This window comes from Eulemur rufifrons, chromosome 25 (assembly GCF_041146395.1).
Source record: "Eulemur rufifrons isolate Redbay chromosome 25, OSU_ERuf_1, whole genome shotgun sequence".
Classification (NCBI taxonomy): Eukaryota; Metazoa; Chordata; class Mammalia; order Primates; family Lemuridae; genus Eulemur; species Eulemur rufifrons.
In genome coordinates this window covers 18,241,129-18,257,859 of record NC_091007.1, presented here as the reverse complement: position 1 = coordinate 18,257,859, position 16,731 = coordinate 18,241,129, and the positions used below count along the sequence as shown (strand labels likewise).

At 42.1% G+C, this 16,731-nt stretch overlaps 1 protein-coding gene across 1 annotated transcript in view; it reads right to left on the bottom strand.

The window, feature by feature from the left end:
* Nucleotides 1-16,731, bottom strand: part of APBB1IP (amyloid beta precursor protein binding family B member 1 interacting protein) — a 94,394-nt gene that overhangs the window by 16,852 nt on the left and 60,811 nt on the right. The window contains exons 8-10 of the mRNA XM_069458651.1: nucleotides 13,276-13,362; nucleotides 11,768-11,911; nucleotides 5,337-5,447 (exon numbers count right to left, since the gene is read on the bottom strand). Of these exons, the coding sequence (XP_069314752.1) occupies nucleotides 5,337-5,447; nucleotides 11,768-11,911; nucleotides 13,276-13,362 (342 nt within the window). The remainder of the gene's footprint in view (nucleotides 1-5,336; nucleotides 5,448-11,767; nucleotides 11,912-13,275; nucleotides 13,363-16,731) is intronic.

Sequence of the window (16,731 nt, the reverse complement as noted above, 5' to 3'; positions counted from 1 at the left end):
TCTCCAATAAACAACCTAATGATGCATCTCAAGGAACTAGAAAAATAAGAACAAACTAATCCCAAAATTAGTAGAAGGAAAGAAATAATAAAGATAAAAGCACAAAAAAACAAAGCAGAGACTCAAAAATTACAAATATCAATGAAAAAAAGAGTTTTTTTAAAAAAATAAACTTGACACATCTTTAGCCAGTCTAAGAAAAAAAGAAATAAGACTCAAATGAGATCAGAGATGAAAAGGAGACATTACAACTGATATCACAGAAATAAATACAAAGGATCATAAGAAAGTACTATGAACAATTACATGCTAACAAAATGGAAAACCTAGAAAAAATGGGTAAATTCCTGGACACATACAGCCTACCATTAAATAAAGAAAAAACAGAAAAACTGGAGCAGACCAGTAATGAGAAATGAGATTGAAGCGGTAATAAAAAGTCTCCCATAAAAAGAAAAGTCCAGAACCTGACAGCTTCACTGCTAAAGTCTACAAAATATTTATAGAATAACTAATACCAATTTTTCACAAATTATTCCAAAATATTGAAAAAGAGGGAATTCTTCCAAACTCACTTTATGAGGCCAATATTACTCTGATTCCAAAACCAGACAAGGACACATCAAATAAAGAAAACTATGGGCCAGGCGTGGTGGCTCACACCTGTAATCCTAGCACTTTGGGAGGGCAAGGTGGGAGGATTGCTTGAGGCCTGGAGTTTGAGACTAGCCTGGAAAACATAGCGAGACCCCGTCTCTAAAAAAAATAGAAAAATTAGCTGGGCATGGTGGCATGCACCTATAGTCCCAGCTACTTGGGAGGCTGAGGCAGGAGTATCACTTGAGTCCAGGAGTTTGAGGTTGCAGTGAGCTATGATGACACCACTGCACTCTAGCCTGGGTGACAGAGTGAAATCCTATCTCCAAAAAAAAAAAAAGAAAAAAAAAGATCAACTATAGACCAATATGAACTTGATTTCAAAACACACTACAAAACAAAAAAACAAAGAATCTGATTTGAAAATGGGCAAAAAGCATGAATAGACATTTCTCCAAAGAAGACACACAAATGGCCAATAGAAATATTAAAAAATGCTCAGTATCACTAACCACGAGGAAAATGTGAATCAAAACCACAGCGAGATACCACCTCATCCCAGTTAGAATCGCTACTGTCAAAAAGACAAAAATTAACAAATGCTGGTGGGGAAGTGGAGGAAGGGGAACTCTTACATGTTGGTGGAAATATAAATTGGTACAGCCATTATGGGAAACAGAATGGAGGTTCCTCAAAAAGTTAAAGACAGATGGCCCATCTGACCCAGCAATCCCACTACTGGATACATAACCAAAGGAAATGAAAGCAGCATGTTGAAGAGACACCTGCACTCCCATGTTTAGTGCAGCACTGTTCACAGTAGCTGAGATACGGAATCAACCTAAATGCTCCTCCGTGGATGAATGGATAGAGAAAATGTGGTATAGATACACACATTATATTATTTAGCTATAAAAAAGGATGAAATCCTGTCATTTGCGACCATATGGATGAGCCTGGAGGACATCGTGTTGAGTGAAATAAGCCAGGCATGGGAAGACAAATATCGCATGATCTCACTCGAATGTGAAAGCTGAAAAAACTGATCTAGAAGTTGAGAGGAGAACAGTGGTTACCAGAGGCTGGGAAGAGCAGGGGGGAGGCGGAGATGGGGAGAGGTTGGCCAGTGGGTACAATGTTACAGTCAGGAGTCAGTTCTGGTACTCTGTTGCACAGTAGGGTGACCACAGTTTTTCACAGTAGGGTGACTGCAGTTATTAATAAGGCATTCTGTATTTCAAATAGGTAGAAGAGAGGACTTTGAATGTCCTCAACACAAAGAAATGAGAAATACTGAAGGTTATGGATGTGCTCATTACCATGATTTGAGCAACTTACAATCCATGCATGTATCAAAATATCACATTTTGCCCTATAAATGTGTACAATTTCTGTGTGTCAGTTAAAAAAGTTACAGAAAAAGGAAAAGAAAAGAAAATTCCTGGGCCTGCTCTCATTTACTGAGTCTAAAACTCTGGGAGCCCAGCAATCTGTATCTTCGCAATCCCCTAAGTGATTCTGATGCGTACTAAAGTTTGAGAACCACTGGCTAATAAGAAAAATATTTAATACTAGAGTGCAGTCATAATAGCTACCACTTATTGAGTGCTGTTATGTTTCTAGCCATTGCACTAATGATTTTATCAGCATATTTTATTTCATCCTCACAGGAAGGGCTGGGTACTCTGATCTCCACTTTGACGATGAGGCAATGAGGCTTAGAGCCTCAGAGTGACCTAGTTAGTAGGTGACAAGGCCAGCACTCCAACTCCAGGCTTTCCGACAGCACCCCGCAGGGACTGTCGCACTCATTAGCCTCCTACTGACGGGAAAGTCTGGCCTGGACCTAACAGTCAGTGCGTGTCCACGGAATCACAGTCTCTCCACACGTCTCCGGGCATCCTGAATCCCTCCTGTAATCTACGCACACGCTCTTTGCATTCGGGAAATTGGCTCACGCTAATGAAATATTTGAATATGAAGAGCTTTTGTTTTTTTTTTTTTTAAAGAGTGGGCAGAAAGGGAAATAAGTGACGGAAAGGTTCATAAACAAATTAGGTTCTCCAAACCACAACAGACCCTTTTATTCAGCAAATTAATAAAAATTCCCAATGTTTTGGAAAAGGAAAGGCATGTTCTGCTAGAGTTGCTCATGAGTCTTGTTTCCAGAGCCATCGGCCCTGCCGGTTTCTCCACCCCTGGGCCCTCTCTCCCCTTTGGGAAGGCCCTCAGCTCTCTCCTGAAGACACAGGCCTCGGATTGGAGGGAGTTTAGAAGTCCTAGTTCAGTACCCTGGGGCCCAGCATTGCTGTTCTTGGTGCAGCCCAGGATCGCCTTGTGTCTCAGGTCAGGTAGTTCAGCTCCTGCCATGATTCTACAACCTGGTCCCAAACTTGTGCATCAGTCCAAGAAACTGAGTCCCTGCCCTGTTCACTCTGTCTAAACCACCATCCTCTAATCTGAGACCTTGTATTTCTCTTCACAGACATCCCTGCTCTGGCCCCCGGCCCCCAGCCCTGGGGTTTGGCCTTTGCTCCCTTCTGCTAGACTTTTGTCCCATCTGCCCACTCTGAAGGGCATTTCAACACCACCTAAGCCCTGACTACTGGTGGTTAGAGTGAGGATACATTCTAACACTCTGAGTGCAAAACTTGACTGTGTTCAGGAAAAATAAAGATTCCTGGGCCTCCTTCTTAAACATTTTGATTCAGTGGTCCAGAGCCTGGGAACCTGCATTTTTAACAAGCCTCCAATGACACTGATTCAGCCAGTTTACAGACCAGCACTTCAGAAACTCTCTCCAAAACCACCTTCTCCCAGTTTAAGAAGTGTGGCCAGTGCTTCAGGGATGAAGTGTGCTGGAATGTGCATGGAAATTAGGACTTCCATTTTGGTAATGTCTCAAACAAGGGCCACAGGGGCAGATGGGGACATGGTTCAAGGGCAGGGGGCAATGTGGGAGGAGCAGCGGGTAGAAGATGCTTCGTGTCCAGATCTATGGTGGCCCAATGAACAGTGTCCGAGAATGGCCTCTGAGTCACACTGCCTGTGTTCTCATCCTGAGTCAACCACTTATTGGCTGGGCAGTCTGTGCACACATTCCACATCTATAAACTAAACGTTGTATAAATGTTTGCCATTATTCTTATTATCTTTCTTATGCCAGGAACAGACAAGGAGGTGCAAGAACCAGAAGCAGCCAGGGCATCCTCCTCACCTCTCTCTTCCTTCTCACCAAACAAACCTCCTACCCCAGGACCTTTGCACTTACTGTTCTTGTTCCTGGAAGATTCTTTCCCCAGCTAATTCCTGCTTCCTCACTTCATTCACATATTTTGTCAAACGTCACTCCCTTGAAGAGCCTTTCTGTGACCACCCCATCCAAAGAAGCCTGGCCCCTGGGATGCTCTGTCCACTATCCCACTTCATACTGACCCCTGGCTTTATTATTGCCCAATGTCACGTCACACATTTGTCACATTTCCCTCACATTGAATGTAAACTCCCCGAGGACGGGGAGCATCATCTGCTTTGTTCGCTGCTATGTTCCTAGCACCTGGAACGGTGCCCAGAAGACAGTTGTCATTCAACGAATGTTCAATGAATGAATGAGTGAAGGGATCCAGCCCTCTTCCTTTCCTCGGTGGCCATTATTCTGGGCTCTTCTGTCGAGGGCAGTTTTCTCAACAGGAGCACTGTTGGCATCTGGGGCCAGAGAGTTCTTTGGTGTTGGGTTTGTCTTGTCCACTGCTGGCAGTGAGCAGCTTCTCTGGCCTCTACCCGCCAGAGAGTAGCACTGCTCTGTGCCCCCAAGATATGACAATCAAAAATGTCTCTAGACATTTGCCATATGTCCCCTGGGGGCAAAATGCCCTTGGTAGAGAGCCACGGGGGGAGTGCCAGGCTGGCTGAGCTAATATAGTGTAAACTGCTAAACGTGGATGCTTCGTAATGAAGCAGAGGATTAGGATGTCTGAATGAGAACTACACAATATATCCCCAGGCCTCAATGAAGCTGATAATTTCAACCAATCATTATTTGATAATTATAATAAGTAACAAAATTGTGCAGGAGTCAAAATTATTAAATATGATTGATTTGGTCTAATTATTGATTTGACTTAGAACAAACACAAGAAAAACTTATAGTCCTAATCCCTGAAGTCTGTAGACATAGAGACCCTCAATACATCACATCTGTGGTTCTGCTAACGCATCTACTGATCTGAGATTCTGGTCTTAAAAAATATAAATCATATCAAACACACGACAATGCATATTGCCTTTTGACAATACATGCCTTAAAAAGTTTCATAATCCAGTACCTTTTTTAAAAAGTGTTTTTTTGCTATTTTCTATATTTTTTTCCTACAAAATCTTGGCAAGTTTCCAATTTCTAAAAACTTCTTATAGTGGAATGAGTCCAATCAATAAAGAACTGAGAACTTTTCTCAGTTTTATCAATAAAATTATACATTAATGTGTTCCAAATGTGGAACTTTTATTTTCAGAACTGATGAAGACCCCAACAGATTAAAGTTTTAGGCTCAGATACAGGCACTGGGGAAAAATGACCCAAACTAATAGAAATGTTTTCCCTGCTCATATTTTGGTTTAAAAAATTTTTTCTATGGTACACTTGTGGATAACTCTATAGCATTTAACATTTTTTTCCTAAAAAAAAAAAATATTACCTTGAATTGCTTACAAATCTAAATGAAGGATTTCTTACAACATACCTTTAAGACAAAGCAGTAGTCAGTGGGCGCTTTATATTTCATTTTACACTGAATCCCATAGTAAATATTGACATTTTCAAACTGTATAAAACACGCCAGATCTCGAGATGTCTGCAAGAGAGGGAAGACACAAGCTCAACTGAGACGACAGTTAATAATGTCCCAAGGTTGTTTCTGATGGTGCAAGTAAGGACTACAATCTAATAGAGAAAATACTGACTTTTAGGTTATTTATATAAACAATAACCACATATAATTTTCTAAAAGCCAGACCTGCATTTTGAGAGGTGAAAGATATTGAACGTTCCCAACCCAAAGTAATGATACATCTGTGAGATGATGGATATGCTAATTATCCTGATCTGATAACTGTATATTATATGTGTTATATCAAAAATCACTATGGGCTGGGCACGGTGGCTCACGCCTGTAATGCTAGCACTCTGGGAGGCCGAGGCGGGCAGATCGTTTGAGCTCAGGAGTTCGAGACCAGCCTGAGCAAGAGTGAGATCCTGTCTCTACTAAAAATAGAAAGAAATGATCTGGACAACTAAAAATATATATAGAAAAATTAGCCAGGCATGGTGGCGCATGCCTGTAATCCCAGCTACTCGGGGGGCTGAGGCAGGAGGATTGCTTGAGCCCAGGAGTTTGAGGTTGCTGTGAACTGGGCTGACGCCACGGCACTCTAGCCCAGGCAACAGAGCAAGACTCTGTCTCAAAAAAAAAAAAAAAAAAAAAATCACTATGTACCCCATGTATATGACAATTATTTGTCAATTAAAAAAAAGCGTGCAACCAAGGCAAAACAGGGTGCCACTGGCTCAGAAACACAGCGAGAAATTATACTGCTGTTCTAGTACCTGCCCGGACTCCCAGAGTCAGAACTGGCTGCCCTGGAGATGTCACTGATGCAGTCAGAACAAGGTGACCACCTCAGCAGAAATTTCATTTGGCTTTTGCCATCCTAAGTCAGTGATGGATTTTGTGATTGGGCATTAAAACAAAAAGTCCCCCCGCAGGGTGAACAATGAGAGGTAAATTCGAGGCTCAGTAAATTAGCACACACTTCATGCACTTCCTGAGCAAATGGATTTCTTTCCTGCTTTCTTTTTACTGCAGGCATGTTGCCATGGAAACAGAGACCTCTCCTCCATGGATAATGTGCGCTGTGAAGACTGCAACCTCTAATCTACATATTTGGTTACACTTCAATTACAAATTTGTTCCATGACGCTCTTTTTTTCTTTCACATTCTATACTTCTTTATCTAGTTAGAGAATAAAGAGCAGAATTGTCATACCTTAGTGTACAATTATTCTTTTATATGTAGTTGTGCATTTTTATCTTAGAAGATGTTTCCTTCTGGATTTTCTAAGTTGCAATTAGAAAAATAATGCATACTTGTCACAATTAAAAAATACATGTAAAATAAATGCACATGTTCCTTCATCATCCCTGTTTCTTATTCCACTCTTTTCTCCAGAGGTACCTTAGTTAATAGTTTGGTAGTATTCCTCCAGATGTTTTTGGGTAGGCATTTATGAACATATGTACATGTAGATATACCCACTTATATGCAAATACACAATTTTCAAAACATGAATGAGATTTTACTACACTGTTCCGTGACTTATTCTTTTTCTTATTTATTTACTTATTTGTTCACTGAGACAGAGTCTGACTCTGTCACCCAGGCTGGAGTGCAGTGGCATCATAGCTCACTGTAGCCTCGAACTCCTGGGCTCAAGGGATCCTCCCACCTAAGCCTTCTGAGCAGCTGGGACCACCGGCATGTGCCACCAGGCCTGGCTAATTTTGAGACCTTTTGTAGAGACTAAGTCTCACCATGTTGCCCAGGCTGGTCTCAAAGTCCTGGTCTCAAGCGATCCTCCCACCGTGACCTCCCAATGTGCTGGGATAACAGGTGTGAGCTATCACACCCAGCCCCTTTTTCTTAACATTGTATCTTGGGGTCTTTCTATGTCAGGACATGTGGATGGACATATGACATTCATTCTATGGCTGCAGTGTACCACTGTATGGATGCAACAATTTATGTAACCATTCCTCTATAGATGATTCAAGCTTATTTCAGTATTTTGCTATTACAGACAATGCTGTGCATATGAGCAAACATTTCAGCGGGACAGATTTGCCAAGGGTGCAGTTCCCATTTGAAAGCGTATTTAATTCTCTTTTTACATATGCATAGGTCTTGCTAAATTGTCCCCCAATTGGCAGTGCCAGTTTAACTTGCAACCTCCTATGCATGACAGTGCCCCCCCCTTTTTTTTTACCTATTCCTGTCAAAATGTGCTTATCAATATTGTTTATTTTATCAATCTCAAGGAGGAAATACCAGGCCGGGCGCGGTGGCTCACGCCTGTAATCCTAGCACTCTGGGAGGCCGAGGCGGGTGGATCGCTCAAGGTCAGGAGTTCGAGACCAGCTGACCAACAGCGAGACCCCGTCTCTACTAAAAATAGAAAGAAATTATCTGGCCAACTAAAATATATATAGAAAAAATTAGCCGGGCATGGTGGTGCATGCCTGTAGTCCCAGCTACTCGGGAGGCTGAGGCAGGAGGATCGCTTAAGCCCAGGAGTTTGAGGTTGCTGTGAGCTAGGCTGATGCCACGGCACTCACTGTAGCCCGGGCAACAAAGCGAGACTCTGTCTCAAAAAAAAAAAAAAAAATAAAGGAGGAAATATCTCACTGTTTAATTTACATTTCCCTGATTCTAGTAAAATAGGGCAACGTTTAGTTAGTCAGTAGCTGCTAGTATTTCCTTTTCTGTGAATTCTCACTTTAAAAGCTTTGCCAGTTTTCTACAAGTATATTTATCTTTTTCCCATTGATTTGAAGTCTTTATATTTTATGGATATACTTGGTTATACATGTTCCAAATGTACACCCTGACTCTCTAGTTAGTCTTCTTGTCTGGTAGCTTTGGCCATAAGGAATTAAAAACAACTTTATATAGTTAAATCTATCAATTTTCTCCTGTATAATTTTGAGTTTTTATTTTTGCTTAAGAAGGCTTTTCCCACCTCCAAATTGTGAAATTATTAACCTATATTTTCTTCTAGGATTTTTTTTTTTTTTTTTGAGACAGAGTCTCGCTCTGTTGCCCAGGCTAGAGTGAGTGCCGTGGCGTCAGCCTAGCTCACAGCAACCTCAAACTCCCGGGCTCAAGCGATCCTTCTGCCTCAGCCTCCTGAGTAGCTGGGACTACAGGCATGTGCCACCATGCCCAGCTAATTTTTTCTCTATATATTTTTAGTTGTCCACTAATTTCTTTCTATTTTTAGTAGAGATGGGGTCTCACTCTTGCTCAGGCTGATCCTCCCGCCTCAGCCTCCCAGAGTGCTAGGATTACAGGCGTGAGCCACTGCGCCCGGCCTCTTCTAGGGTTTTATACTCTTTTTTTCCTAAAGATATTTTAATCAAGGTAGAATTTAATTTGGTACATGAAATGAGGTAGGAAACTTTTGTTTTCCAAATGGACATACATTATTTCAATGCTAGTCATTGAACAGCACATTTTTTCCCCACTGCTGTAAAATACTGACTTTAATTTCCCTTATGTTAGATGGCTCTCTGTTGACCTGTTTGCCTCTAGTTGTACTGTTTTTATCTAATGTTTTGACATCCGAGAGGAGGAGTTCTATCTCAATGTTCTTCACAATTTTGGGGGGATCTATTTTGGTATTTTGGAAGCGTCTTTTCTTTTCTTTTTTTTTCTTTTATAGAAACAGGGTCTTGCTGTGTTGTCCAGGCTGGTCTTGAACTCTTGGCCTCCAGTGATTCTCCCTCCTCAGCCTACCAAAGTGCTGGGATTACAGGTATGAACCACTGTGCCCAGTCTGGAAGTGTCTATTTCTGATGAATTTTAGATTCAGTTTGTGAACTTCAAGTAAAAAGAATCCTACTGAAATTTTTTTTTTTTTTTTTTTTTGAGACAGAGTCTCACTCTGTTGCCCAGGCTAGAGTGAGTACCGTGGTGTCAGCCTAGCTCACAGCAACCTCAAACTCCTGAGCTCAAGGGATCCTCCTGTCTCAGCCTCCCGAGTAGCTGGGACTACAGGCATGCACCACCATGCCCGGCTAATTTTTTCTGTATATATTTTTAGCTGTCCATATAATTTCTTTCTATTTTTAGTAGAGATGGGGTCTCGCTCTTGCTCAGGCTGGTCTCGAACTCCTGAGCTCAAACGATCCGCCCACCTCGGCCTCCCAGAGTGCTGGGATTACAGGCGTGAGCCACCGCGCCCGGCCCACTACTGAAATTTTTATTTGGACTTTATATTATAGAAAAATGTGAGGAGAGTCAGTATCTTTCAACTAACAACAGGGTACATTTCCATTTATCCAGTTCTACTTCATTTCTTTTCTTAAATTTTGTATTTTATGCCATGTAGGTCTTGAACATTTCTTAAGTTCATTGTTAGGTGTTTCACATTTTTTTTTGTTTTTACTATTGTATGAAATCTTTTGCATTATATTTTAATTTGCACATAATTTGAATAAAGGAAAATAACTTATTTGGTAATTTATTTGGTCCTAATAGGTTTTCAGTTGAGTATTGGGTAGATAATCATGCCACCTGTGAAAAATGAGAGTTTTTGCCTCTTCTTTTCCAATAACTATACTTACTCTTTTCCTTGACTTACTGTCTAGTGCCTCCAACCCAATGTTAGTGGCAGCAGTGAGCGGTTTCCTTGCCAACCCTGATGAGAACACTTTTAATTTTTATCATTCAGTGGATTGTTTGTTATCGGTTTATTTATATGTCTCACTTGTATTTAAATGCCCAAGACATAAAATTTTTTTCTTTTTTTTTTTTCACTTGCTAAAGCTTCTTTTTATTATCATTACTATTTCAGCATATTGTAGGGGTACAAAAGTTTAGGTCATGTACGTTGCCCTTGCCCTCCTCCTCCGGCCCCCGGAGTCAGAGCTTCAAGCGAAATTTCTAAAACAAAACAAATGATCTGTAGGTCATTTGTTAGGTCCCCAACGTGACAGGAGGGAAAGTATCAGATCTGAGACTGAGACCAGAGTCAAAGAGAAGCAGGAGAACAGCTGCTGCCCTGGGCCAGAGCTTCCCACAGTGCCCCTCCTGCCTTCCCACAGGGATGCCAGAGTCTCCTTTCCAGAGGGGGCGACCTGGATGCCCACCAGGACTTCGCCTGCTTGGAAACGTGGGTTACGCTATCCGAGGAAGCGTGCAATCCACAAATACGCCGTTTGGTGGCGCCCTGCATTCTGAAGGAAAGGCAAAACGCTTTGGCTCACCCCAGACATGGACAAAAGATACATCCTAAGGCTCTCTAAAGGTGAACAAAAGGTGGAAAAGTCGCAACCCTCTAAGAAAAGTCTTAGAGCCCAGCACGGTGGCTCAGGCCTGTAATACTAGCACTCTTGGGAGGCCGAGATGGGAGGATGGCTGGGGGTCAGGAGTTCGAGAAAGGTCTTAGAAAAAGCTAATGGTCGGAATGACAGTTAAAATTACATTTCGAAGAAGAATTTAAGATATGCTTGGAGATTTGAGGCAATGATCCCAAATCACTAAGTTAACTGATGTCTAACATGGTCTGTTAAATTAGGCAGGCAATGCATATAGTACACCTCGGAGAACGATTCACGTGTTCAGAGGATAAGGGCTGAAATCTCAATGAAGATGTTATCAAGACCTCTAATGCCTCTGTGATTCCAGGTAGAATTTTTACTCCAATGATTATGGAAGAAGAGTGTAAATACAGGGGAAAAAAAAACATCCTCAGAAATGGATATGTAAAGTAACAAAATAATCTCTAGAAAAGTGCTTTTGGGCCGGGCGCGGTGGCTCACGCCTGTAATCCTAGCACTCTGGGAGGCCGAGGCGGGTGGATTGCTCAAGGTCAGGAGTTCGAGACCAGCCTGAGCGAGACCCCGTCTCTACTAAAAATAGAAAGACATTATATGGACACCTAAAAATCTATATAGAAAAAATTAGCCGGGCATAGTGGCGCATGCCTGTAGTCCCAGCTACTCGGGAGGCTGAGGCAGTAGGATCGCTTAAGCCCAGGAGTCTGAGGTTGCTGTGAGCTAAGCTGACGCCACGGCACTCACTCTAGCCTGGGCAACAAAGTGAGACTCTGTCTCAACAAAAAAAAAAAAAAAAAGAAAAGTGCTTTTGGCATAATTTTTGAAATCTCATTTTAAAATAGACCAAATTCTTTTATTTTTAAGGGAGAACTATGGAAAAAATGGAAAAGGGTTTCATTAATTCGGGTATGTATTTCTCTAAACGTTCCAGTTCTACGGATCCTAGGGCGACAGCGTGTATTGAAATTGCCCCCTCAGTATTTCTTTAGTTTCACTTTCGTGAAATGCTTTATTGCTAAAGTGCTTTTTTATTTTTGTGTTTGCTTTTTCTCTCTGACCTTAGTCTTTCCTTTGGGTACATAATAAATTCCAGAAGCCCGTAAAAGGAAATAGCGCCTTTTCCAGGATTTCTTTCCATCTTCTTTCAAATAAAGAGCTCCTTCGAGTTCTGGTACAATGATAGACGTTCCACAGAAACTTTCCTGAAATTGAGATTTCGGTGACATAAAGCACACACATTTAAACAAACCTGCACAGTAGCCTTTCCTGATAAGTAAAAAATAATTACTATTTCATTGCTGGTATTATAGAAAAAAAATAATATATAGTAATATATAAAAGAAGTTAATATCTTATTGGCATAGTTTTCTTTTCAAAGAGTGACAGAGGCAATTATTAATACTATGGTATCAGAAAAGAATGACTAAGCACATCTTCTAGATACAGATTTTCAAATCGCAAAACTTGCATAGAATTAGATTTCTTAATAAATTCCTTTTAAAAAGCAATAGAATAAAATTACATATTATCCTACGTGACAGTTCAAATGCTCAAACTTATTTTTTGCTTTCTTTTCATAACTCTCAATATCCTCCCATTTAGTCTCATAAATGCAAAACAACTGAATTTTGCATCTTCCAAGTAAATTTATACGTAGTAGAACTGGAAAACATTTTTGTTCAAATTTCCCCCAATTCCCCCCCCGCCCCAATTAGCCAGTATTGGTTGTCCTAGCAATAATCTCTTAAATTCAAGCAGATTCTTGGCCCAAATTAGACAAAAGGGTAATGCTGATTTTTTAAAGCATAACATGCTTTGCATTTTCTTTGGCATCCAACCTCAAAGCACTGCTGAAGTTCTGTAACAAGGACTGCACTGTTGGGCCTCCCAGAAATGCCCACTGTGCTCATGGTCCCAGGAAGCAGAAGCTGTGTCCTGAGCTCAGGGTCTTGGGACTAGCTGCAGGTCCTGACACCCGCTTCATCCGGTGCAGGGCTGAGATCCCGGCCCGGAATAGAGACCGACAGCGTCGGGGCAGGACCTTAGTGAACGCGAGAGGGCGCCCTTCGGCGTCTGCCAATTGGCTCCAGGTGGGAACACGGGCTCAGGCATCAGCAGGTCTTCCGGTTTTCAAGAAAAGTCCAAAATCTACTAACTCAAGAGAAGGTCCACACACTGTCGCAGGCACGTAAGACCTGGGTATGGCTCTAGCATGCCCGTCTGTGATCTGCACTCATTTCACTCGCCTTATGTGCTGGGAACAGAGCTTCGATTTTTAGCACAGTCATTATGTGAAAACTCATTAGGAGTTTTCAAAAAATCAATTGCAAATAAACTTCTGGAACACGCTCCAGTAGTGATCATCACAGACAGCTGTACAGTAAATCACAGCAAGCTGAATCATCTAAATAGCTGTAATTTAGTAATAATTTGATTTTAAACCCCCAACTTAACGTTGCAGTGCATGTCTCAGACTTTCCCATTGTTCTGGGACGCAAGTAACTTAAAAATAGATACAGCAAAAAAAATCCTTCTCTTTTCTTCCACTCTGCAAAATTAAGCTTACCTCAAGTAAAGATTCCTTGTTCTTAGCATTCATTTTCTCATTGGTTTCCTTGCCTTCTTTTTTCCCTTTGTTATTCAAGTAGAAATTCTAAATAAAATGTTAAAAGATCAGATCAGTAAGCATTGATTACCATGCTAGACACTGCAAGGAACGCATGGTCGTGCTGGAGAGAGAGATGGACAGGTGTGACATGAACATGAAACCGCACCATCACCTTCTCGAGTGCGGATTACCGCATCACTGAGGCCGGAGTAAAACCTCCCCTCCCTCCCATAGTGCACAATCAATGAGGAGCTGTAAGACAGAAAACACTAGCAAAAAATGCAATGTCATTTGACTGTTAAATTCCACGTTCTATAACATATGTGTCAAATCCTGGAGGCTCGGAACCCCTCATGCGCTGGGAAGAGCCTGGGGCTGGAATGAAGGTGGAACCCATGTCCCGTGTCCCATGTCCCATGTCCCATGTCCCATGTCCCAGGGGAACTGCTCCCACTGGTGGATTTTGTGGGGTGGGGGGGTGGGGGCCTAAGGCCTTGTGGACTAGAGATTCGGGCTTAACCTGAAATCTAAAAGCAAAGCCTGAAATCTGGATTTTTATAAATGTTGGCAACTTCTTCTATTTTTTAAAAACTGCGTGGGTCAATCACAACACAAAGTTTGCTACTTGGCAACTTCTGAGCCCGACAGAAGTAGAAAGGGCATTTCTAGAAAGAGAAATGCCCAAACAAAGGCAGGGAAGATTGTGGTTTAAAAGCACTCAAAAATGGACACATGATCCCTAAGTGTGGTTTGCCTAATTAATATCACGTGACCCGGCATTAATATCATGCCTCTTTAATACTGAATATCAATGAGATAGCTAAAAATAAGCAGTGTGTGAGTTTCCAAAAAATCACAAGCACTCAGGACTAACTTTTACATAATCAGCACAGCTGAGCTACCCTTACACAAAGTGAATGTTATGAGTTACCACTGTCATAGTGTTCAGGATTTTTATGTAACATCGGGTTTTATAAAATAATGCATGAAAAATATATTAAAAGTAGAAAATAACATCTTAGGAACACAGTGAGTAAATTAAGGACCCTCCTGAACCTAGACACAAATGTTTGTTTATACCATAGGAGTATTTTTGCAAGTATGATCCTTGGTGCTCAGAAAAATGCACTTTCCTGGGCTACCAACCTAGTTAACTGGAATCTCTGGGGCGAAGCCTGGAAATCTGCATTCCAATATGCTTCCTGGATGATCCTTATGCACACTGAAGTTTGAGAACTCAGTGTGCTAGACAGAAAGGAAGCAAACTGTAGGCAAATAAAATGTAGATTTATGGTATCTACTAGACATAGAATGCACAAAAATGGTGATTTGTTAATTTAAATAGGGGAAACAAGTACAATGTCTTTGATAATTCTTATTAAATAGAAGTTTTCTTTTAATGTTTTTTCAAGACCTTTGTACTTGTTCTTTGAAAGGACAGTATATTGTGAGTGTGATTATAATACAGGATGCAGAAAACTATTTTAATTTTACCTGTTTGGCTTGAAGACTACAATTAACTATGATGGATAACACATTCTGCCTGCCAGAACTCTGTGCCAGGGCTTTACAGGTGTGCTTTTCATTCATCCTTATGGGAACCCCATGACGTAGGCACTGTTGCTATTGCTACTTTACAGATAAGGAAACAGAGGAAGAAGTGATTTGCCCAAGGCTGATCAGTGGCAAAGCTTTGAGTTTAAAATTTTTTTTCTCAGCATTAAAATGCTCTAAGTCCAGAGCCAGGTGTGGCAGTGCACACCTGTAGTCCCAGTTACTTTAGAGGCCAAGGCGGGAGGATCGCTTGAGCCCAGGAGTTGGAGTCCAGCCTGGACAACATAGCGAGACCCTATCTTAAAAAAAAATGCTTTAAGCACCGTAGGAGACAACCTAGACAACAACGTGAATGTACATAACACCACTGAAGGGGACACTTAAAAATGGGTAAAATGATAAACTCTATGTCATGTGCAAACCTTGATTTAGAGGGTTAGATATTTGAATCACCTATGACGAAAGGACAAACAGAGAGCACGACGAAGGCTGCATAGCATGTTTCTCATCATCGTCTGAGAAAGGGAGAGCACGTGTCACCCTCTGCGGGGACAGTTAAGGGAAGAGCCCGTCTAAACTGTGGAGTGGCACATTTCACAACGGTGCCCTGAAGAGTCAGGATCTGTAGTCGTGACTTTCCCGGACACACCTCCTACTTTTTCAGCTTCTGAACAATGTTTGACCTTCAAGGTGACTGTGCTTTGCTGCGTTTTTGTTTCTGTTTTCATGAAAAAGCAAAAGCACAACGTAAATCTGTGCCGCAGGAGGGCAGTCCTTGCAATCAGACAGATGGCCCCCGAGTCACAACTTTCACCTGTGGCGCCCTGTCACGGGCAGTGGAACTCAACATTTAATCCCTATCGGTTGTAAACAGAAACTGGACACATCTGCATTGAATAATAAGGCAACTATAAAACAGGAAATGAGACTTTTGGTCTCAGCTTTCTGTCTTTTCCCACAGCTTCTGAGAGCGCAAGATTTGGGGACAGCTGTATAGAAAGAAACAGAGCAAATACGTTACTTTTAAAATATCACCTTCTTGGAATAAAGAGCAAATCAAGCAAGCAGGGATCAGTCCACGCGTAAATATCTGTGAGTACCCGACAGGTGCAAAGCATCCCTGCTCTTCAGAAGCTTGCTGTCACATTGAGAGACAGATGGACGATGCCTGCACACCTACAGATGTGGCAGATATGTGATGCCACATACATTCAGAACGAGCCACGTTCTATAGATTATCAGAGAGGAAGAAACTGCTATGGGCTGAGATGGTCAAGGGAAACTTTGCAGAGGAGATCAAAGTCTGAGTCAGGCCTTGCAAGATGTTCAATACTCAGCTAGGGCAAAAAGAGTAAGGGCAGCGTTCCAGGCAGGAGAAGCAGCATATAGATAGGCACGGAGGTCGCTAAGTAGGGGGGTGTCTCTGCAGTGCCAGGGAACAGCCAGTCTGGCCAGGGATGTGAAATTAGCGCAGTCCACTGAATGGAGACCAGACCATGGCTCCTCGTGCTCTGCCTGGCGCCGGGTGCCCGGGCAGTCACTTCCTCTGCCTTGCCCCACCGACGCTGAGTCCGGCCATGGGACCTGCCTTGGTCAACAGCCTGGGCGTGGAAGGGACAAGGCAACAATTCTGAGCAGAGGACTTGAGGGGCATAGTGTGAGTCCCCGCACTTGCCTACACTCTTGCCATTCATCGTGGGAAGGATACGTCACAGGCCTGATGTCTGGGGACAATGAAACACACGTGGAATTCCCTGAACCTGACTCGCATTCTGAGCCCAGGACGGATGAGCTGCAGATCCGGCAGAGAGCACATGTCTGTTGCTGTCAGCCGCTGGGACTCTGGGGCTGTTTTCTCAT